Source organism: Cibotium barometz, chromosome 17, assembly GCF_041138505.1.
Source record: "Cibotium barometz isolate CiBa-2024 chromosome 17, ASM4113850v1, whole genome shotgun sequence".
Lineage (NCBI taxonomy): Eukaryota > Viridiplantae > Streptophyta > Polypodiopsida > Cyatheales > Cibotiaceae > Cibotium > Cibotium barometz.
This window is the reverse complement of record NC_141062.1, coordinates 28,583,106-28,607,774: the sequence shown is the minus strand read 5'-3', so window position 1 is coordinate 28,607,774 and position 24,669 is coordinate 28,583,106. Positions and strand designations below refer to the sequence as shown.

The window sequence follows — 24,669 nt, the reverse complement described above, 5'->3', positions numbered from 1 at the left end:
CTTTGCTAATATTTTCAGCCCCCCCAAGGAGGAAGATGAAGAAAAGACCAGGTGCAAAAAAATAATAGCAAAAGCCAGGAAAAAGGTAGCCCCTACTTCTCTGGCTGCCCACTTGTTGCTCCCTTCAGAATCTAAAGAAGCCATTAACTCCCTCCCAAATCACAAAAGCCCGGGCCTGGTCTCCCAGCAGAGTTCTTTAAAAAGTTCAAACATGCCCTCCTGAAACCTTTAGCCCTGGTGTGGGATGAAGCCACAAGGTATGGTGCACTTCTATTTAGCATCAACGATGGAGTCATCAGAGAAACACGCCCCTACTTTTGGAGGGAAGAGGGAAGTGAGGGGGGGTAACTTTTTGAAACTTTTCCTTTAAAAAAATATATAAAAAAAGATATTGAAGATTTTCTTTGCTGGCAGATCTGAAAAAGGTAAGATTCTACCTTTGACCACAAGATTTAGGTTCTTAATCAACCCAACGTTTTTGTACACATGTATTTTTCCTATTGGCCTTCACACTAATCATCTCCTTAATCTCATGGCAGCTTAAAGGGCCCCCATAGACCTCAACCTTCCCCTATCACAGAGGAGGAGCTACGCAACAAGTACAGAATCAATCCAGCTAGCTCAGAACTCCTACAAACTAGCCCTCTCTCCCATCCGGGAACGTAGAGGAAGCCAGTGGTGCCCAGTGGCCTCCTCTCTCTCCCATGCACGAATGTCACTAGTTTAAATTTAAATGGTTGTATGAGCGTGCACAAAGTCAGTTTATTAGTTCTGTAGAGTCGGCAGCAATACGTCATTAGTTTTTGCTCACCCACGTAATCAATCCACGAATAATTGTCAATGGTAATTTCCAGAACTGTAGACTCCTCTCTCTCTCTCTCTCTCTCTCTCTCATTTCCAGGTGTCCAATGGTAATTTCTAGAGAAAGGTCTGCTTTTCTCTAGACTCTCCCCTCTTTTCTCTCTCTCTTTTGATCTCTCACGCTGAGTGGGGGGTTCTGAGGTGTGGGGAAGAGGGTGCCATCGTCGTTGAGGGCATTGCCGACATGGCCTTTATTCTAAAATGCCACGTATGAGCACTTTCAACAGGTTTACTACTCGAAAGGAGCAGGTCGTTACGTATGCGAAAGTTCGTCACTGAGAAGGTCACGCAGCTGCAAGCGAGGCCACGTCATAGCATCTCCACACCCTCCATTACTATTTTACGCTCGATCGCTCTCTGCACCTTTAAACACCTGCCTCGGGCCCTCCCCTCTCCCTCTCTCTCAACTCACGGGCACGCTTTCGAATATGCAGCCACACTTCCTCCTCCTCCCCTATACGGAGCAGGGCCACATCAACCCCATGCTAAGCTTAGCTTCTCAGCTTGCTGCCTTGAACTGTGAAGTCACTTTTGTGAAGCCAGAAAAGCAAGCAGCAGGTGCCAATAAAGAAAATGAAGAAACCGTGGGGGCGAGCTCTACTGGTAGCTTGACATACAAGCAGGTAATGTCAAGGGACGATGATAATAGGCGAGAGACGATACGGTTCGTGACGCTGTCATTGGCGCCAAAGCAAGAGCCTGATGATTCAATGGATCAGAGCATGAGCTCGCGTCACTTGGTTTTTAAGAAGAAGTTGGTCGGCCTGGAAGAGGGACAAGCCCTTGTTGAGAAGATTGTGCAGGAGTCCAAGGCTTCGACCCACCCTATTTCCTGCATCATCTGTGACTTCGTTCTTTCGAAATGGGTCAAAAATCTCGCTAACGAGCAAGCCTTGCCGTTAGCAGTGCTGGTAACATTCAGTGCACTACAATTCTACGCGTGCTATCTAGATTACATTGGCCAAGGTGATTGTCTCTTTCTAGCTAGCTAGAGAAGTTTTAAACATTATTCACATATTGAATTCCCACTTTCCGGCCGGATTAGGACATCATCATCATGAGCTCTTTTTGCAAGGGGAGCGACCGAATATCTAGCGTGCACAGGGTAGGCCAGCGATCCCACCTCCAACGTGTGCAGGCTAGAGGTGCCTCCCATGCACGAGCTCATGATGCTGAATACTGTAAGGGAAAAAAGAATGCAAAGGCGGCATCTTTCCCACAAGGCGGAAAATGTCAAAACTCTCTCTCTCTCTCTCTCTCAGGCCGTATCCTTCGAGGACGATAATCAAACTCTATCTATCTCTCTTTAATGTCCCTAATAGCGCCTTCATGTTTTTTTCTGCAGACCGAGAGCACGAAGAGCTGCTTGTATCGCGCTTCGGCATGCCCATCAAGGATGACATACTGCACTATGGTTTGGCAAGCATGAAAGATGCCCCTAAGGTAAGGATGCAGAAGCTCAAATTCATTCGCGGCCTGTTTGAGGGCTGTGCACACTCGGAAGCTCACATTTTATTTAACTCTTTCAAGGAGCTGGAAGCCCCCTTGTTACCATCTCTAGAGACGTCAGGCCTTAATGTGAGATTCATAGGGCCTTGTCTTCCTGCATGGAACGCAAATGATGTAGGCATGGGTAACAAAATGGCAAAGGAAGCAGGAATTGCTTTTGAACAGGATGAAGCGTGCCTACCATGGCTTGACAGACAAGAGAAGGGCTCTATATTGTTTGTATCGTTTGGGAGCGAGGGGGTTCTAGAGGCAGAGCAGGTGGAAGAGATAGCAATGGGGATAGAGGAGAGTGGGCACAAGTTTCTGTGGGTTGTCCGGCCGGACGCGCCGGCGAGCAGTCGGCCGAGCGAGGCGTTTCGGGAACGAAGCAGGATGAGGGGGAGAGGGATATTTATGGCGTGGGTGCCTCAGAGGAAAGTGTTGAAGCATTCTGCGGTGGGAGGATTTTTGACACACAGCGGGTGGAACTCGACTCTAGAGAGCGTGAGCTGTGGCGTGCCCATGCTGTGCTTACCTCTCATTGCAGACCAGCCCTTCAACGCCAACCTTGTCCACAGGCATTGGCGTGTAGGCCTGCGTTTGGCCAGCAGTAGCCAAGATACACTAGCAACTCCAGCTTTGGTTGTCCGGGCGGAGGTGAAGAGGGGCGTCCAAGCTCTCATGCAAGGCCTCTTCTCCCGACAGGCTTCGCAACTCCAGCAGGCCGCTCAATTGGCCGTCGTGGACTCCCATCACACGCTTGCATCTTTTGTGCAAGACATCAAGTCAAGTGTGTGTTGATGTAAGTTCCTTTGCCTCTCCGTTCTTCCTCCTCAAGTATTCTAAAGGTCATCTACTTATAGTAAAAGTGGAGTGGTATTTATTATTCCTCCGAATTGCACATTAGGGCTGTATATATAAAGCCTTAAAAAGCTCTCAAGCTTATATATAAGTAAAAGTGGTTTAAAAAAAAATTCATGGGAAATTGCACATTAGGGTTGTATATATAAAGCCTTATGGAATGGTGACTAATCCTTGGGTTTAAGTGCATTATGTAAGTATGACATTTTCCTTCTCTTCTTGTGTGAAACATGACATTGTTATTAGTCTTCACACGTTACAACCATTGTTGCATCATCAATCTTATTTTTCTCATATTTGCAAAAGCATCCGAATAGCATGTGTGGTTATGTGCGCAGAAAAACATGTTTCTTCGGTCCAATGTTAGTGATTTGTAAAAGGGCATTTTAGGTTGTTTAAATTATAATGATAATTCGTGTACTTTTTACTTGTATTGATACTTTAGATTGTTTAAATAATCATATTGTGAGAATGATAATAAAGGATGGTAAAGCCTTCTCTTTTACGTACATGCACATCCTTATCCTTTATTGATACTTTTTACTTATATTGATACTTTAGATTGTTTAAATAATCATATTGTGAGAATGATAATAAAGGATGGTAAAGCCTTCTCTTTTACGTACATGCACATCCTTATCCTTTCTCATATTTGCAAAAGCATCCGAATAGCATGTGGGGTTATGTGCGCCGAAAAACATGTTTCTTCGGTCCAATGTTAGTGATTTGTAAAAGGGCATTTTAGGTTGTTTAAATTATAATGATAATTCGTGTACTTTTTACTTGTATTGATACTTTAGATTGTTTAAATAATCATATTGTGAGAATGATAATAAAGGATGGTAAAGCCTTCTCTTTTACGTACATGCACATCCTTATCCTTTATTGTGTATGTGCTTAATTCGTTCATCGAATTTAGTTCAAAGGGTTTGCTACTTGATCCACCCCTAATCACTTGGAACTATTGATTATAGTCCTTTTTTTAATAGGCATTTATGAGCCATATATGTTCCATCTATTTTCTGAAAAACAATTTTGAATAAGCTCCATCATTACTTAAAATACATGTGCAAGAAATGCAAATTAGCATCTATTTAGAGCCTTCTAATGAAAAATCATACCATTCTTTCTTGATTGCTTGTGCTAGCTTACAGCATGCAAGCTTCTTTGCAAATCATGGCAAATAATGAAAGAGGGCTAACAAGACATGAGAATTCTAAGGATGACTTAAAATCCTTCATTAAGATATAATTATTAAATGACTTATTGAAATTTATTTACAATGGCATGAAAGGGATAACAGTTATTACTGCAAAAGGTTTGTACATAAAAAAATGGATTGTTTGAAACCATTACATAAAAAAATAAGTCGTTTAAGCATCACCTTCTTGAATAAACGGAGCATCAATAAAATGCAAAAATGATAGTACACTTCAACAAACGAAGAGCATAGCTACGTGAAGAACTGCCAAAATTTAAAAGAATCTATATATGGAAAAAAACATTCATGCAGCTATGCACAATGCGGCTACATCCACGCATATAATCATGTGAATAACCATGTGAACAACATGTATAGTCACGGACATAATGGCCCCTGTAGTTGCATATATAGTTGTAGACACAGCAAAAAAAAAAAACGGAGACATAATGGGGGAGGGATGTGGGGAATGTGTCTCCACATCTCTCGTCCATTTTGTTTTTGTTTGTTTTTTAAATCACATTACTTAAACTTTTTTGTAAGAACACTAGTTAATCACATTTTTTTAAAACACTTAAAAAATAATCACAATACAATAATGTCATAGATTATATTGCAAATTACATAAGGTGTTCATGTCCAAAAATGAATAAAGATGAAGACATCAAAAAATAATTAAATTAATGCATTATCTTTGTCTTCATGTTTATCTTCGGTCGCATCTTCACCATGTGCACCACCACCTTCGTCATCACCGTCACTTTCAACATTGTCGTCTTCCGACGTTAAATAGTGATACAATGCAAACGAGTTAGCCACCATAAGCAAAATAAGTTGGGTGATAATTAAAATTCAAGTTTAGAATCTCACTAAGTTACCCTACCGAGATCGTTGGATATCCATTTCAGTGACCACACCTTGGTGTTTAAGCCACTCCTCAGTGTGTTAGCTTGGTTGTGATTCTTGTGGTATTTATTCTCCCCAAACATTGGGGAGTGACTTGCTACCTTTCCTACAACAAATTAAAACATACATTAATTATAAAAATCCTGATGACGCATGAAATAAACTTAGTGAAAAATGATAAAGAGAAAACTTACAAATCGTGTGAGCCAATCTGCCTTTCCTCTGGATCCATACTTTGTCGCACCGTACGCTGCCTTTTTGTTGAGGGTGTTAAGTACTCTCCCTAGCTTCCTTCTTCGCCTTCTTCCAATCCTTAATGGTGCAATTTTGGCAAGAATTCGTTTTTCTCTTTCGCACACCTCCTTGTGTAAGACCTCCTATTATTGAGGATCTTTATAATGTGATTCCTCGCCCACTCATCAAAATAATGCATGTGGTGGATTTGGGAACCACTCATGCATATATTGCACCACATACATATAGTCTTTGTCTTTCTATTCTCCCCATGGATTGAAGGTATCCATATAGGTTTGGTTGACTAAATGATGGAAGATATGATAAGCCCTTTATATTGTGTCGTCCATATATAAGGTCCTCCCTCGTCATGAATGGTATAGTAAACCATACCCTCTTTCTTGGACACATTATCTGTTGCCATGAGAAAAGGTGATCGTGCACCTCCCCCAAAGCATCTGCCACACCCACCTCCCCCACTACTAGATTGTTGATGGCTCCGAGAAGCCGTCGAGCTATCACCACCTGAGTGGCATGCCACATGCTGGGGAGATGGCACCGTGGATGGGATAGGAGTGCACTGAGCATTAGGAGGAGCTGAAGGGCGAGGAGTAAGGAAAATGGAAGTGTGAAGGGTAGGCAAAGTAAAAATGGGACGGGTAGGGAAGGCGGAGGGTTGCATAGACATGGGAGACTGTGGGATAGATAACGTGTCAGGCACATAAAAGGTGGAGATAAGCCCGAGTGACTCAGTTGCTTAGTCCTGTACCTAGAATTCAGGTATAGGAGCTGCAATAGAGGATACCCCTTATATAATGCATCTTGGTCCATTGGTGGGGCGAACCCCATGATGGCCACATCTATATGCAAAAAACCATTACCTAAAAACATAGCTCACATATGCATACAAAGGTTACATAGAGCATGTGTATGCTCTATGCATTAAGCTTGAGACATTATGCATAATATAATAAGCTTGAGACATTATGCATTAAGTATTATTATGCATATTGCATTATGCTTATGCATTAAGAATTAATTCATTACACATAAAGCTTATGAATACATAGGCATAATTCATAATGCATTAATGCATAATGCAATAATCTCAATGCGTTATACTTATGCATTAAGCATTAATGCATAAGCTTAAAACATAGTCATAATGCATAAGCATTAATGCATAGCCATAATGCATAAGCATTAATGCATAGGCATAATGCAATAAGCTCAATGCATTATACTTATCCATTAAGCATCAATGCATAAGCTTAATGCATTAAGCTTAATGCACACATAATGTATTAATGCTTAATGCACAATGAAATAAGCTTAATGCATAGGCATAATGCATTAATGCTTAATGCACAATGCATAAGCTCAATGCATAGGCATAATGCATTAATGAATTAATGCTTAATGCACAATGCAGTACGTTTAATGTATTATGATTATGCATTAAGAATTAATTCATAGGCTAATGCATTAAGCTATTAAGCTTAATGTGCATAAACATTAAGCTATCAAGCATAAAGCTTAATGCATTAAGCATTAATGCATAGGCTTAATGCATTAAGCTATTAAGCATAATGCATTAAACTTTAGAATTGTACATAAAGAGAATGAGGTGAAGAGGGAGAGATTAAGTTCATTGTTGCAAGAAAACACACACACACAAGAGAGTGCAAGATCCAATAGGGAGATGGATGGCTGATTTTTCTTCTATCTTCTTCTCTTCTCTACAACCATATAACTAAAAGATAAGAGTATATACATAAAGGGAAATTACGCTTTTACAATAACATAAAATGGTTGATCTATAGTGTGAACACGACTGTATGAGTTGGCGCTATAACTATGGTAGCTGGCGCTATAACTATGGGTCATTAATGTTTGTCGTAGCACTAGTTGAATTTGATATCTCAACACCCTCCCTCGAGCACAACTCCACACACTGCACTCCAAGTAAGCTCCTAAACCTGTGGAGCTTCTTTGTTCTTAATGCCTTCATGAAGATGTCAGCCACCTAATCCTCTATGCTAACATATACTAGATCTATATCACCTGCTGAACCTTCTCCCTCACAAAGTGATAATGCACCTTAATGTGCTTCGTTCTAGAATGATATAATGGGTTACTGGCCAACGGTACGCTACTCATGTTGTCACAATAAATGATAATTGCCCTATCAACGGGCTCACCCATATCACCAAGTAGCTTTTGAAACTAAGCTACCTCACAAGATGTTATAGCAGCACCCCTGTACTCTACCTCTGTACTTGACAAGGCAACTGTTGGCTTCTTCTTATTTACTACTCCAACTCACAACAACACTCCCAAACGAGAACATGGTAGATCTCCTATTTGCAACACTACTAGTCCAATCAACATCTCTATACCCATGTATCTGTATCTCTATACCAATCAACATCTCTGTACCCATGTAGTTGTGTCTCTCATAGAAAAGTCCATAATTAATTGGAAAATTTATGTACTCGAGAATCCATCTAGCTGCATCCAAGTGTGGCCTCCTAGGAGCCTGTATAAACTGATTCACAAGTCCAATAGCATAGCTCAAGTTTGGCCTAGTAATGGTCATGTAGATCAAGCTACCCACTATGTGCCTGTACATAGTGGGGTCCTCCAGAAACTCCCTCTTGTATCTATGGAAAACTTTGTGTTCTGCTCCAATGGCACTGAAATAGACTTATAGCTTGTCATACCATACTTGGACAACATGTCCAAGCCATACTACCTCAACAATAATAAAATGCCATGAGGTGATCTCACCACCTGTATGTCCAAGAAATACCGTAGCTCACCAAAATCCTTCATCTCAAACTCCTACCTCAAAAGCCTCATGACATCATGTATGTTAGCATCACTATCACCAGTGATAATGAAGTCATCTACATAGATAGCATGATCCCTCTATCTGTCTTTTTTACATAAAGTGAAAAATCTGTAGTGGATATCTAAAATCCAATGGTAACAAGATACTCCCCAATCTTATGTCACCATGCTTTGGGTACTTGCTTCAAGCCATACAAGACTTTATGTAACCTGCACATAAAATCTAGGTGTGTATCACTCTCATAACCTGGTGGTTGCATCATGTACACTTCTTCTTGCAAATCACCATACAATAAGGCATTCTTTACACCCATTTGATGTAAAGACCAATTCTTTCTTACAACCATATCAATGACAGCTCTCATGATTGTCATTCTTGCAAACTGGGCTAAATGTCTCCTCATAGTCAATGCCATAAGTCCACGCATAGCCCTTAGAAACCAATCTTGCCTTATACCTACTCATTGAACCATCAGTGTTATGCTTGAATTTATATGCCCACTTGTATCCAATTGCCTTTTTTTCCTTAGGCAAAGGCAATAGCTCCCATGTTGTATGTGCATCCAATGCTACCATCTCCTCATTCATGGCATCTTCCCATTTCTTATTTCCAAGTGCTTGCTCAAAACAAAGGGGCTCCAACTCTTGTATTTCTTTAACCATGTAAGCATCATGATGGGCTATATGTCCATCATATCTTAACTAGTCAATGGGGTACCTAACCCTCATAGACTTACATACACATGGATCCTACTTAGTGTCCTCAAAACAGCCCTTGTTCTCGTTACACTAGGAGTAACCACAAATGGAATGCCAAGCTCCTCAAAACAACCCTGGTCCTCCTTACACTAGGAGTAACCACAAATGGAATGCCAAGCTCCTCCTCATATCATAAAGGACCTGCTCAGGAGCCGCTAGAGTCACCATCCACATATGAGTGACATGCTGACATATCAGGCACAAAAGTTTGATCTGCCTTTTCCTTCCCTTTGCATGATACATGTGTACCTACATTTGTCCTCAACTTGCCTGCCCATGGACTAACATTGGATACACTGCTAAAGGACTCTCCAAGTCCACTAAGCATGTTCTACATGTGGTGCAGCATCATCACTTCTTACATCATCTGCATCTTATGTTGCCTTCACCACCACTGGTGCATACCATCTACTCATCTCGTCAAAGACAACATCTCTACTGACTCGCATCTCCCGAGTGGTAGGGTTATAACATCTCTAACCTTTTCTTCTCCATAGCATAACCAATAAAGATGCATTTCTTTGACTTTGGATCCAACTTTGTTCTTACTTCATCAGGAACATGCACATATGAAATACACCCAAACAGTTTCAAGTGAGTATTTCTATAAACTTCTGTTTAGGCATCATACCATGAGTAGCTGCAGTGGGTGGTGTCATGTTTATAATGCTACTGCTTCTACCCAAAAATAATGTGGCATATCCGTTTCAGCCACAATCAAGGCACATGCCACTTTTGCAATGTGCCTCTTTTTTCTTTCTGCAACACCATTGTGTGCGAAGTGTACCTACATGTAAACTGTCTCTTAATTCCTTGCTTTCTTAGAAAATTGGTGCTCATTAGAGAAATATTCTCCCCCACCATCTGATCTCAAACATTTTATTTGCATGCCTTTTTACTTCTCTACCAAGGTTTTAAATCTCCGAAAGTGAGAAAACACCTCACTTTTCTCCTTCATGAAGTAAGCCTACACTTTCCTAGTATGGTCATCAACAATGAATGTAACATAATACCTGCAACCTGTAATTGTTGCAGTCTTGGGTGGTCCCCATACATCTGAACGTATAACATCTAATGGCCTTGTACTCACATGCTTTTCATGTGGAAAAGCATGTTTGGCCTATTTAACAAGCTGGCATACTTTACATACTTTATGCATACCATTAATCTTAAACTTTGGTAAACCTTGGGCTTGCATAGACTTCAGTTGTTGTATATTCACATGACCAATGCGCTCGTGCCATATGTCAATATTTGCAATGACACTTGTTCCATGCACAAACATGGCTGCCTTTACCTCGGGCATGTTCACATCCAAAGTAAACATCTTGCTATTTCTGTTACCCTTTGCAACCAAGCGACACTGATTTTTGAATTATTTCACAAAACATCCTTGAGAGGATTAAACCTCACTTGCAAACCTTGCTCAACCATCTATTCAACACTATTCAACATAAATCAGGTTCTTTGTAAATATTTAGAAAATGAAGTACATCTACCAAGTACTTTATTTTTCCATCCTGCATAGACAATGGTACTTTTCCAACACATAAGGAAGAAAATAGACTATAAAATGGGTCCTTTACTAAAAAACAAAATAGTGCTAATCAAGATATTCACCAATGGGAAGGAGGGGGGCGTGCACATTCTATCCACTAGCTTTAGCTATAAAATATAGGGTACTTATTACATTTCTTAGCCTTGTCCCCCTATCTTTCACCTCTCTCTAGAGGTCACACCAAAGTTCAAGGCAAGGGTCAAATCTCCTTTTTGAAATGACATGGGCCAACATTTTTAAATAAAAAAAGTGTAGCTCGGCCAAAAAAAAACCTTTAAATTTTTTTTTTTGGTTTTCCTTCCAAAAAGGTGTTTTTACCTCAAAAAAGGCTACCTAATCATATTCTATGGTGGGAAACCCATTTTTCAAGATCATTTCAACTCTTTAAGCTCTTAATCTCTCTCTAATCCTCTTTCACAAGCTTCTTTAATCTTCTATTATTGCATAATCATCTCTAAAGCTACTGTACCCTCCCTAATCTCATCTTTCCATACCAAACTTTAATCTTCTATTTCTTCATAATCTTCTATTTCTTTAATCATTTCTTAAGCTATTGTTCCCTCTCTTTTCCTCACTCTTCTTCACCCATACATCTCATTATGCCTACCTCTAGTCAGAGACCAAGTGATTCCATCTTTGAATACCTTCTCTACAACACTACAAATGATGAAGGTGAGTGGATCGGGTATCCATTTAGGGTGAAAGATTGGGTTTATATGTAACCAAGTACCACAGGGCCACATCGAGTTCTTAACCGTGGTGTTTTGGAACACCCTTCCAGCATGGACCTAAACATGGCATACGAGAGGTTTCTCGAGTTCTTTGAGGCCCTGAACTGTCAAGCTACCATAGGAGGATAGTGGTTGGGTGCCATGCGATCTCCTATGATATATCAACAAGAATGATATGAATGCCCTTAGGAGGTTAAAAAAAGTCCAAGATATTGTGCTCCTTGATGGTCACTACAAGCAGATCACGAAGGAGGAGATGCTTGCACTTCAGCAGGGGAAGATTGACCTTGATTTCCTCTCTTGGGTTGCCACCTTCATATACCTTTGTGGTGGTGAGCAAGACTCTGATGAAGAGGTAGAGGTGGAGGATGTCTCAATTGGAGGCATGGTACAAGGCAAGGAGGACGATCCTAAACTTGAGGTCCTCAACCAGCTTGTTGAGGCCATTATGGCCAAAGATCTCCTCCTCCAAATTGAGGTACCTCTATCTAGTGAAACATTCTCATCAAAGGCATTGGTGCCATACTCTGGAGAGGCAAGTGCCTCAGCCACAGCAGAGGGTGGAGAAGAGGTGGGGGAGGGTCCTATAGAGGGTACCCTAGATGTACCAGATGTAGTGGGCAAGGGAAAGGAGGTTACACATGAGATGCCTGAGCTTGAGCTTATTAAGCTCAGCTCTCTGGGTGATTGAAGGGATTCCTCTTTTTACATGACCTAGAAAAGGTCTACAAGCTCAACCAAGCTGAGTGCCTCTCCTTGTTAGCTGTGAATGATGAATTTCCCATCGACAACAAGGGCGCTGAGGCTTTGCAACAAGAGGTTGTTCCGGTGCAGGGTGGTGTGCATGAGTTGGTGATGGTCCTGAAATCAGCAATTGCATAGGCTGATCAAAGTCTTGTGACTCTAAGGAGAAGTTTAGAAAAACTCAGGAACAGTTGCTGCCGACCAGAGAGTTTGAGGATGCTACGTTAGTGTCGATGGAGGAACACAAGTCCTCCATTGACATTTTCAAGCCTGAGGTGGTTTGCTCTGATTTCAAACACATGGTAAGATAAATTATGTATGAATCTAATAAATATATTTGATAATACTACTAGAATTCCACTAATCCTCTTTCTTGTGTGCGGCATATAGTCTATGTAGAATCTCCTTTAGAAAGCTGCCATGCCATTATGTTGTTTCCTCCTGGGACATGAGGAGGAGGGTTTCTGGCGGGTGGTCGAGGAGGACGTGCATGAGCACTCCAATCTCATGCACGTTTACGCTGAGAGGATGATGGAGCTTCTTCAACTGCTACTGCTTCTATTGCTACTGCTTCCGTTGCTGCTGCTGCCACCTCTTCTCGTGTTGGCAATGAACCCATGGCTTGATGCAAGCTCTTTCCCCTAGTTGTGGAATGTATTGGGGGGATAGGAATATCACCCCATGGCACTCGATCAAGGTCAACATCACTCCTTGTCTCTCGAGCGATCAGGGTCAGTGGTGTCCACATGAGGGGGAGAGGGAGGTGGAGGTGGTGGTGGAGGGCGATGAGGTGATGGTGGATGCTTACATGTAATGTATTTTGTGCGAGCCATGGAAAAAAGTGATATAAAAATATAGAAATGAGAATGAATGAGACTATTAAACTTTTATATAAAGTCATTTATAATGTGTTCAGATAGTCTGAAACTGGCCAAAAATTACAAAACCACCAAATTAGACATGTTTAACCCCGCGTCTACCATGTCTTGCCATTGTGGCACGCCATGCGACATGACCTGCTCTTGAACTTCCATTCCACTTCTCTATGTTTGCCTCCTTCCTTTTGAGTCGTGCGGCTTTAGCAATTGCTGACATTCGAGCCTTTTCCCTAGTAACATTTCTTGCAAGATTGTTTTGCGATAGAACCAATTAAACATCTCCACAAGATAATTGCTACGTGTCTTCCCTCCACCATGTTGAGTATCCTTAAAGTACACTCCTTTGGCTGCGTAATGTGGTTTTTCCATGCCTTGGGTACTGAACATATCCAAGGACCGGTATTTTTGTAGAAAATACGATCCATGTGCATATACAATGTGCTAGGAAAAAATATCCTTGGAAGTAAGAAATTATAAAGCTAAATGTTTAATTTATGGAATTCTAGTAAGAAATTGCAATGGTAATTAATGAACGACGATAATTAAGATGAGAATATCTTACCATGTAATATGTAATGGAGATATCTCCCCAACTCTCACTAACAATCTTGATGAATTCTGTCACATCTATTTTGAACACACTTTGTTCTTCGTGAGTTGTTGTGCTCTTTAACATAGTTGTCCACAACCTTGTCAAAGTAAGCCCACACCTTCTTTCTCTTGTTTTGTAGAGTTGGATCCTTGTCGAGATTTGTGGTGCACTTGCAAAAGATCCTTCCAATGCTCCCATCGCAGGCTCCTCCCTCGATCGTTCATAGGATGAAAGAATCGCCTTGCCTTTGCACCGCTCATTGACACTTGTTGAGTAACAATATGATGTGCCCCAGCCTTCTTAAGATCTTTCACAATCTTTACATTCCTGCCGTGCACTCCCAAAGAGTTGAGGAGCTCCTCCACTTGCTTTATTGCTTGGGCTGAGCGTGAGGCTGGCTACATAGTGAATGCATAGTCAATGTGAAGCTTAAGCAACCTATCAAAAATCCTTATCATGGCGTGCAATGTGCAAAAGTGTATACTTTCCATTGGGAAAGGAATAATTGGTGCACAATTTGGATCCTTTGTGTCCCTATTGGGTGTTGCATCTAAATTGGAAGACAAGATCCCCTCCACCCATCGGAGCTCATCCTCGCTCTTTGGCTTGAGAATTGACCACTTCATGCACAATGGACACAAATGGAGGCATTGTACACTATTGTCACAATTACACACTTACATTTTATGGTCTTCAAATCACCACCTAGATGCCAATCCACACGAAAGGACCATCCACTTCAAGCTCCTCCCCATTCATCTGTTGTTTGATGACTTCTAGAATTTGAGGGCATCGTTGAAGCATCCAATTCAACACCTCAGTGTTCTCCTTTGGAACCTCAAAGGCTCCAAGCCACCAATTATCCTTCTCAGATGATTAAACACTGAAAGAAGGGATTTTATCCTTGTCTTTTGCATATGCCATTGCTTCATTCATATATGTGACTCCCATTCGCTCCAATCTTTTCCCTTTTACTAGTTGAGCCTCATCCAACTTCAGTATTGACTGGTCATGTGGTTAGAGGTGCTAGAATCTACATAATATATCTCTTGATATCTTGACACATCTCTTGTTATGGAGCTGAGCATGTGCTACATCACAAATAGGTGCTTACTTCTGTCGTCATCACCATGTTACTAGATGATGCATAGTTTCCTTCTTATAACTTTTCACTTTTAATGTCATTCTAATTTTTATAGCAGTCCTTTGCCATGTTCCCTAGTTTGCCAAAATAATAGTACTCTATGCTATTTGCACTCTAATTTCTTTGCCAACCGCCTTGGCTTCTTTTTCTCCCCCTGCCTCTAGAGTGGCCTTTTCCACCTGTATATGATTGTTGTGAATCATTGGACTATTGTTGTCTAGAATTATGGTTTCCTTGTCAACCACCACCTTGGCCTTGACCACGACCTCTACCTCTGCCTCTACCTGAATTAGAGTAGAAGTCTTGTTTTGATGTGTTCTTGCTTTGTAAAGTAGATTCCTCACCTAGAGACTTTTCATCTATGATCATCATTGACACCAAGTCCCGAAAGTTGGGAATATTCTCCCTAACTGCAATGGAGGTCTTGAATGGCTTGTACTCTTTGCCAAGCCCATTCAAATTAGACACTCGCCAAATCATCATCTTCCACCAATACATTGATAGATCCAAGGGATTCAACATTTCCCTTGATATTTAAAGTATACTCATTGATAGACATGCATTTCTTTTCCAGAGTATGCATCTCTTGTTTTAGTATTATCAATTATATTTATTAGATTCATACATAATTTATCTTACCGTGTGTTTGAAATCAGAGCCAACCACCTTAGGGCTTGAAAATGTCAATGGAGGACTTGTGTTCCCCCAACGACACTAATGTAGCATCCTCAGACTCTCTGGTCGGCAGCAATTATTCCTGAGCTTTTCTAAACTTCTCCTTAGTCACAAGGCTTTGATCAGCCTCTGCAATTGCTAATTTCAGGACCATCACCAACTCATGCACACCACCTTGCACCGGAACAAGCTCTTGTTGCAAAGCCTCAGCGCCCTTGTTGATGGAAAATTCATCATTCATAGCTAACAACAAGGAGAGGCACTCAGCTTGGTTGAGCTTGTAGACCTTTTCTAGGTCATGTAAAAAGAGGAATTCCTCCCCTTCAATCACCCAAAGCTGAGCTTAATAAGCTCAAGCTCAGGCATCTCATGTGTAACCTCCTTTCCCTTGCCCACTACATCTGGTACATCTAGGGTACCCTCTATATAGGACCCTCCCCCACCTCTTCGCCACCCTCTATTGTGGCTGAGGCACTTGCCTCTCTAGAGTATGGCACCATTGCCTTTGACGAGAATGTTTCACTAGATTGAGGTGCCTCAATTTGGAGGAGGAGATCTTTGGCCATAACGGCCTCAACAAGCTGGTTGAGGATCTCAAGTTTAGGATCCTCCTCCTTGCCTTGTACCATGCCTCCAATTGAGACAACCTCCACCTCTACCTCTTCATCAGAGTCTTGCTCACCACAAAGGTATATGAAGGTGGCAACCCAAGAGAGGAAATCAAGGCCAATCTTCCCCCTCTGAAGTGCAAACATCTCCTCCTTGGTGATCTATTTGTAGTGACCATCAAGGAGCACAATATCTTGGAATTTTTGTAACCTCCTAAGGGCATTCATGTCATTCTTCTTGATATATCATAGGAGATTGCATGGCACCCAATCACTATCCTCCTATGGTAGCTTGACAGTCCAGGGCCTCACGAGAACTGGAGAAACCTCTCGTATGCCATGTTTAGGTCCATGCTAGAAGGGAGTGACGAATGTTAGAAATGGAGTGATGAGTACTGAAAGAGAGAGGAACTTCAAGACAAAGTGTTAGAAAATGAGAGAGGTCCTATATTTATAGATTGCAAAATTAAACATTAGGCATTTTAGACTATAACATAAGTGACCAGTAAATAATCCCAAATTTATATAAAGATATAAATTAAATCGACAAGACATAACACAAGTGGTCATTCACAAAAGGAACCATCATTTTATAATAGGTTTGATACAAAACCATCTTAATTACAAAAAAAATACAAATAGCCCCTCGATAACTTGCGACACTAATTCTAAAGTTGAAATTTACATCCACCGTTAGTCTTTGCAAACCTTTAAGCTCTTCTCCAAATGTCTTCCAATATAAACAAGGAAACACAAATGTAATAAATAAAACAACATATTCAAAAAACACAAAGCAACGCAAATTTACAAATATCAAAGCTAACCTTTCGTCGGCCAATCTTGATGCTTGCTTCTTGGACATCTTAAAATCCCAGAATGAGCAAATGCTCCCAAACATCTCCTAAGCTCCATTCATTGCTTGCATTTACCACCTCAATTGAACCATCAGGAAGAGTCATAGATAAATCTATGGGTGTATCCACACCCTCACTTGATTGCAAGGAAACCCATTCCCCATTCTTTTTCATCCATTGTTCATAGAAGAATCAAATGGATAAGCTCTAATGAGTCTTCAAGTATCGAAAGGTCACACTTGAAGGCACCAATTTACATGAGTAGGTGTCACCTTTGTGTAACCCCTCCACAATATTCCATCCAAAACCCAAGACATTGTCAATTTGTTCAATTTATAATTTCTTTTGCAAATGAGAATTGTTGGGGTGGGTTGTGGAGAAAGCTTAGAGAACATAAATAAAAATAGATGAATTGGGGAAAACCATCCAAGCCCAACATACTTAGAGGCCTTAGAGAATTTTGAGGAGTGTATGTCAGAATACATCTTGTTTTTTAAAGCATTAACACTCCACCTATTCAGAACTGGCCACTCTACACTATGTAAAGAGTCCACATGGATCTCCTCAAGGCTACCATATTCTGTAGGCCGAGACAGGACTTTGTAAGAGTGTGTGTAAAAGAATATATTTTTGTTGAAGAGGGCTCTATGATTCTCACCTGGAAACATTAGCTCAAGCTTCTCAAAGGTTCTTCAATATAGCTTGATGGAAAAATGTCTGCAACCCACATACCATAATTCGTAAAACAAAACAAGACATTTCCAAATAAAATTACAACCACATACTTACAATTGCAAGGGAGCCTATTCCTCTCCATGGAAGGAGGAAGATGCATGTCTACAGCAATGTAGACATGTTGTATTATTGCCTTGATTTCTCCATTCTTATCCTTCTTGAAATGAAGAATCCTTCCCTTCCAATGGTGTTCCAAAACACCACAATTAAGAACTCGATGTTGCCCTGTGGTACTTGGTTACATATAAACCCAATCTTTCACCCTAAATGGATACCCGATCCACTTACCTTCATCATTTGTAGTGTTGTAGAGAAGGTATTCAAAGATTGAATCACTTGGTCTCTTACTAAAGGTAGGCATAATGAGATGTATGGGTGAAGAAGAGTGAGGAAAAGAGAGGGCACAACAGCTTAAGAAATTATTAAAGAAATAGAAGATTATGAAGAAATAGAAGATTAAAGTTTGGTATGGAAAGATGAGATTAGGGAGGGTACAGTAGCTTTAGAGATGATTATGCAATAATAGAAGATTAAAGAAGCTTGTGAAAGAGGATTAGAGAGACATTAGGGCCAAAAACGGCTAGAAAAGGGCTGTTTGTTAATCCAAGGATTAAGAAATTGTTCAATTGTGAATTGACACGTATACAAAAGTATGGCATTCTTGTCTCCTCCAAATGTCTTCTTAACGGTTCTATTTTAGTGGCGAACGGCTAAAACGGCTAAATTTAGACGTTTACGATGGCTAACATTAAAGTTTGGGTCCAAAATAGTGACAGCTTGTTCCAATTTTTATTTCAAAAAATCAAGCATTAAGATACGAAATCCTCTTTTCAGGCCTTGAAAACAACGCTATTAATGACAAAACATCATACGTCTACTTTCCGCCATCCTTTCATTTTGGCATATGGTTTATTCTTTCTTCTTTGCACTTTCAAAAGATTCACTATTCAAAAGATTCACTATTCAAAAGATTCACTATTTTTCTCTTGTCTGTGAGCTTCTATGGCGTCCTCACGTCGTCCTTCTCATAATATTACTTCTTGTGATTTTCATAACACGAGAGAAGATGGTGTTTGGAAACCCATGTCTTTTCGTGTGAATGATTGGGTAACAATGCTTCCCTCTTGCAAAGGTGCCCACAGGGTGAAAAGAACCAAGCGGAATGAAGTGAAATCCCATTGGAAAGGTCGTGTTCTTGCATTCAAAGTGACCGACAATGGCTGGCTTGCAAAAGTTCAACATGTCTACATGGCCAAAGATATGGTGTTGAACTTGGATGAACATCCAATTCTCCATTCTTACTGTAATTCAACAAACCTTTATCTATTTGACACAACACAATATTTCTCTTTCTGATATATTTGTTGTTTGTTTCATTTCAGTTATCTTTCCGTCAACAGCTGTGGAGTGGCAGCCTGTTGAGAGCTTAAGTGGCACATTCAAGGCAATTCACAAGGGGATTGCAGATGTCATGTACACAGACAAACCACCTTCATTTTACAAATCAGTGGATTTATTTGTGTATTTTGCAGAATACAGGGTTCCATCAAGAGAAGGTGTTCATGGAGAATTGTATGACATACCTATTCCCACAATAATGTCACTAGAATGGGAAGTTCCTGATCCAAATACCATAACAAGCTTCAAATCCAAAATCAAAGATGATATTCTTAAAGAAATGTCTCCTGGAAGGATTTCAAGAAGGATTAAACTTCAATGGTTCTTGCCTATACATGTCTTTGTGGCATGTTTCAAAACAATGGAATTGGAGAGGACAAGAACGATGTGGCTTAATAGAAGACTATCTCTGACTGATCTGGACACTGTACTTGGAGAAGGATGGAGTACCAAGGAAACTTTTCATATGGGGGACAATATCAGTTGTAGAGTAAGCCCAAATTCTTTGTCCATCTCATACCAACTGTGTCGCCAATCCTTAGTTTTGGGCTATGACTATAGGAGATGGAAAAGCAAGCTTGGTAGTTGGGTCCCTTTGGACTCTGAAGAGAATTGTCCAGAGTTTGAATTTAACATCATAGTCCATCCATTCATAGATCCAAGGAAACTCATAGTAACATCAAACTGGCGACTACAACATGTTAGAGAGTCGCTTGAGTTTCTGGATGAAATATCACCCGAATATAGATTCAAAGTAGATGATATTGTTATCCGTACAAGGATGGAGAGTGTAACCTCATGCATCACATGTCTCCCCCCAAAGAAAGTTGTATTTGAGCCACTTGCAAGGGCAAGTTTGTATAGTTGAAAATGATAATGTAATCAATATATTCTGCTAGATTTCGTCTCGTCTTCTTCACAAAATTGGTTAACAAATTGTTCGCGACACAAAATAAGGTTTAACAGATTGATATCAAATTATTGATACAGAATTTTACAGAAAAGTAACCCAAAAAATTGTGTTCATATGGACAAAATGAACAAAACAAAATCCAATATGTGGAATCACTCTGCAAAATCAACTTTCCTTTTGGCATGAGATGACCCTGCATCTTTAGAGAATCTTTCTCTCTTCTGTTTGCTTCGATCAAATTTTGCTGATTGAGGTTCAAGTTCTGGAGTTTTCAGAACTTGAGGTGTTGGAGAGGAAGACTTTAGAGTGGATTCCCCTAATGGTGGTAAGTTGGGCTCCTCTTTGAGACCTTCACGTGTTGGCGAGGGAGATTTGGCAGTGGGGTCTGGTTTTGGAGAAGATTCTTTGGAGGTTGGCCTTGGAGACTTGGCAGTCTTCTTGGGGAACTTGAACAAGAAATTAAATGGAGAGCCAACATTTGCCTTCTTACTACCTTTGTTGGACAAACGACGCTTCTGAATTTTAAATTTCACTGGTGAGTGAAAAGGAAGACCTTTAGCAGCACTCCTCTCTTTGACAGGGGTCTTCTCTTTGATAGGTGTCTTCTCTTTGATAGGAGGACTAGGGATCTTCTCTTTGATTGGTGTCTTCCCTTGAGCTGGTGAAGAGCTCATCTCTTTGGCAGGAGGGCTGGGGGTCTTCTCTTTAGCAAGAGGGCTAGGGCTCTTCTCTTTAACAGGAGGGATAGGGATCTTCTCTGTAGCCTGAGGGATCTTTAATTTAGAATGGCTCTTTTTCCCCTTGGAAGACTTGCTCTTAGAAGGGCTCTTCTTTCTCTTCTTCTTCTCTTTGGCAGAGGTCTTTTCCTTCTTGAATGAGTCATCCTTGTCTTTGCTTTCCTTCTTCTCCCTTTTCCTTTTCTTTGAAGTTGTAGCCTTGGCTCCAGGTGGAAAGGGAGAATCAGGATCATATGGATTGATGGATCTGCTCAAAACCATGGACACTGCCTTCTCCCTTACCCAACTTACCCAAGAATCTGAATACTCATGCAACTAAGACAAAAGAAAATAAAAAAGTAAGAAAAAAGGTCACTCAATGTATTCACTAAATCAATCAATGGCTTTTATTCATGAACTTACAGGAAGTGTTGTCATTCTGAATCTTGACTCAAGAAATCTCCAAGCATTGGCAAGAACCATCCATCCACAAGATGTTGAGTCTTTTTGCAAGGGAACTTCCTGATTGAAGTACTTAAAATCTTCAAGTTTGTAGTCTACATAGGTAGAGGCTAGAAAACTCAAGATAAGTTTGACAGCACTGCAAACAAAAAATTTTGAGGGTCAACCAAATAATTGAAATCATGCAAGAAATTTGAGGGTCAACACATGGCAAAATTTGAGGGTCTTACATTTTACTTCTCCCATGGATGGATGCCAAAGAGTTCATAAAGATCACATCTCTATCCAATAGATTGATAATAATAAGACTCCAATGGCCTCTGTGATAATATGAGTACTAAAATTAGTAATGAATACTGTCATGTCTATAATAGGCAAAAGGTATTAAATTGAGAATGAGTCTTACACTTCAACATAAGGGTACACAATGTAATTGCAGGTAAGCATATCAAAGTTTTTGAGAAAACTTGCAAGATCCCCTTGCCTATTGAAAAGGCACTGTGTAACAAGGGGATCAAGAATTGTCACTTGCACAGCCATTGATTCATGCAGATCCCTCATAAGACATCTGGATACACAAACAAAACATGTCAACAAAATATGGTTCCTGGGAAATTCATCAAGAAAACAAAAGCAAATCCCTACAAACCTCAGGCAGATGAAGAGGACTGTGTCAGATATCTCAATATTAGGATTTACAAGCATGCTTGTGTCCTCAGGGGCAATGTCACAATACACCTCATCCTCTCCAGGCATGGACACATCTACTATCATCTGACCTGTCACATTCTTATAAAGCTCTGAATTGGATGAATGGAGAATCTCAGCTTGCTGAGAAAGAATTGCATCTTCTGAAATTTTCTCTTGCTCTCTCTCTTTTTCAACTTCTTCTTTGATATCCTGAGCTTTTCTTGTATCATAAGGATGAGAAATATCTTCAATAACAACAGACTGCTTGGGTTGCCTTGCTGGAGGGATATTAAGAATTTCAAAAGCTCTCAGATCTTGACTTGGAATAGGCTCCAAAGCTTTGTCAAACTTATATCTAAGTCTGGACACCAGCACAAAATCTTTGCTCATAAGAGTGATCCTATGAGCAAATGCAGCAGCAATGTAGCCATCATTCATAAAGTCGATTAAAAAATCTTCAGCAGCCTCTTGAAGACACATGAGGGCCTGGGTTTCCCATCGAACTTTCTGAAGATATGTGTTTCTCATTTTACCAACCAATCTTTCTGATATGTCCCTGACAACCCGTGTAAATGGCAGTCGAGGGATGAGGAGACTTGTAGATTTCTGTGCTGCTCTTATCTCCCTTAAGGACTTCACCTGATAATTCAATCTCTTTCTTGCTGTCGCCCTCGCACGAGGCTTTGGAAGGGGCTTTTCCTGTTCGGAAGGACCTCGCTTGTCTTCAGCTTTTTCAGTCTGCAATGGTGGGTAAACTTTCCTTGCAGTCTGCTTCGTCCTTGCCATTAAAGCTAGAAAAGGAGACCAGATCAAGCAATTTGTATTATAGGACAAAAAAATGAAGTAGCCCGAACGAAGCGATAAAGGGATTCCAAAGCTTATGAAAGGTGACAATCGCTTGATTCGGGCACGAGGTAAAAATAAGAAGAATCCCGAACGAAGCGATGATGACAATCCGGGAGGTTCGGATGTAGTTTATCGCTTGATGCAGGATGCAGACCTGAACAAAGCGATGATGACAATCCGGGAGGTTCGGATGTAGTTTATCGCTTGATGCAGGATGCAGACCTGAACGAAGCGATGAGGGAAATCCTAGTGAATCGGATGTGTGTAATCGCTTGATTCGGGCAGAAACGAAGCGATGCGGAGAATGCAAAGATCTCGGATGTCAGTTATCGCTTAATCCGGGTAGGGATTTGAAAATGCTTGATATGGAAAAAGTGGGGTTGAGAAACAAAAGGTGTTTGAGACAGTGACGGAGAAAAAAATGAATATTTTTAACATAATTTAGTATTTATACCTAAGATATGTCGTACAAAGTACCGTTGAGTACACGTGGTATATAATCATTATTGCCACGTGGCTTTAACGGTCACTATTTAATGTCTTTTAGTCACGCGCTTTTAAAATTTTTCCCCACTCATTTGCGTCAGATCAAGTTGTGCACCGTTTTCTCTTCCAAACCCTGTTTTGCAAAAATCAAAATTAATTTGGAGACCTTGGAATTGTCAAATCCCGCACCAAGCGATAGAGTCAATCCATTCTTTTTGGACCTTTCATTTTCGCTTGGTTCTGGCACATCAGAATTTTTCAGTCATTTTTGTCAAATATCTCAATGAGTAAAGGTGTTGCGGGTCGACATGAGCTTGTTGAAGAAAGCCCAAGTGAGAAGCTCTTGAATGCTATTTTGCAAGATGGTCATGATATGAAGGTATACTTTGATGCAGTGGAGATTTTCAATCCAAGGTTTTCTCTTTCAGATGTTTTGTTGAAGCTCAAGGACATTCTTGAAGATGAGTACAACCAATTTGAAATGTCAATTCAAGCTCATTGTTTTCGTGTCGGAGACCATGATTTTTGTCACCTTACAGATTTTACACAGCTATCTGTGGAGAAAGCTAAAGTAACAAAGAGGTTCAGTAGATTTTCAAATAGAACTTCTTTCACATGCCCTTCATCCATTTCTTGTCCTATCCATAAAAAACATTGCAACCTTGTCCCCAAGGATGTCTCCTTTCTTTTCTTCCTATTTTTGAAAGCAGAGATACAGGATAAAGAGCAACAACCAGAAATTGATGCAGAGAATGAGGAAGAAAACTTAATTGTCACCACAGTTTCAAAGTTAGAGAAATGTGAAATTTTAGAAGAGGAAGAAATTGATGTTCAAGCTGAGGAGAGAGAAAGTGCAAATCTTGATGTTGCAGAATTTAGGGCTTCCACTATTACTGAAGAGCCTTCAGAGGTAGCAAGTATATCTGAATCCTCTGTTACTCTTCCAAACCTTCCTTTCTTTTATATCAATGAAAAAGATTTTATTCCCCTTTCCTATCTTCAATGTCTCTTTAATATCAGAGAAGACTACTGTATTGCAGCAATTTCAGAAGCTTGTGAAGTGGCCAAAGACTTTATTGATACAGAAGTAGAGCCAAAGGAAGAGTTTTTGGCACTTGATTTGCAAACATCTGACAACTCATTTATCCCTGCTACTGATGCACTTGCCTTGTGCCTTAACAAAATGGAAGAGGGGAAACCTTCCTTGAGTGATGAGGATTTTGAGGACAGGCTAATTGAGTTAGGTATTGAGTCTTTTGGCAGAGATTTCAAGCTTCAGCCAGATTCTGATAAAGTGGAAAGGGTTGGCTCTTGCAACTTGATGAAAGACAAAGTTGTAATTGAGGATGAGTTGCAGAAGGTAGCTTCCATTTAATCCTTTGTTAAATGTCATTGTGATTGTATTTTTTTTTAATTGAGTTTTTTGTCTTGCAGATTGAATTGCTTGATAAGGATGATTTTCTGGGAAGAGCTAGA

At 40.4% G+C, this 24,669-nt stretch overlaps 1 protein-coding gene across 2 annotated transcripts; it reads left to right on the top strand.

Annotated features, from left to right (window-relative positions):
- Window positions 1-972: 972 nt before the first annotated feature.
- On the top strand, window positions 973-3,472 carry LOC147629865 (7-deoxyloganetic acid glucosyltransferase-like). Of its 2 annotated transcripts, XM_086810875.1 has the most exons (3): window positions 973-1,827; window positions 2,207-2,304; window positions 2,392-3,472. In XM_086810875.1, the coding sequence occupies exons 1-3, from the start codon at window positions 1,290-1,292 to the stop codon at window positions 3,148-3,150; spliced, it is 1,395 nt and encodes a 464-aa protein (XP_086667001.1). In that variant the 5' UTR covers window positions 973-1,289; the 3' UTR covers window positions 3,151-3,472. The 2 variants fall into 2 exon arrangements, with proteins under 2 accessions (XP_086667001.1, XP_086667000.1); XM_086810874.1 differs by having other exon boundaries at window positions 975-1,827; window positions 2,207-3,471.
- The last annotated feature ends 21,197 nt before the right edge of the window (window positions 3,473-24,669 follow it).

Excerpts from the sequence above, each read along its gene's own strand:
- LOC147629865 (XM_086810874.1), top strand. The coding sequence starts at position 1,290 with ATGCAGCCACACTTCCTCCTCCTCCCCTATACGGAGCAGGGCCACATC. Across the intron at positions 1,828-2,206 it reads TCTAGATTACATTGGCCAAG|ACCGAGAGCACGAAGAGCTG; the intron begins GTGATTGTCTCT and ends TTTTTTCTGCAG.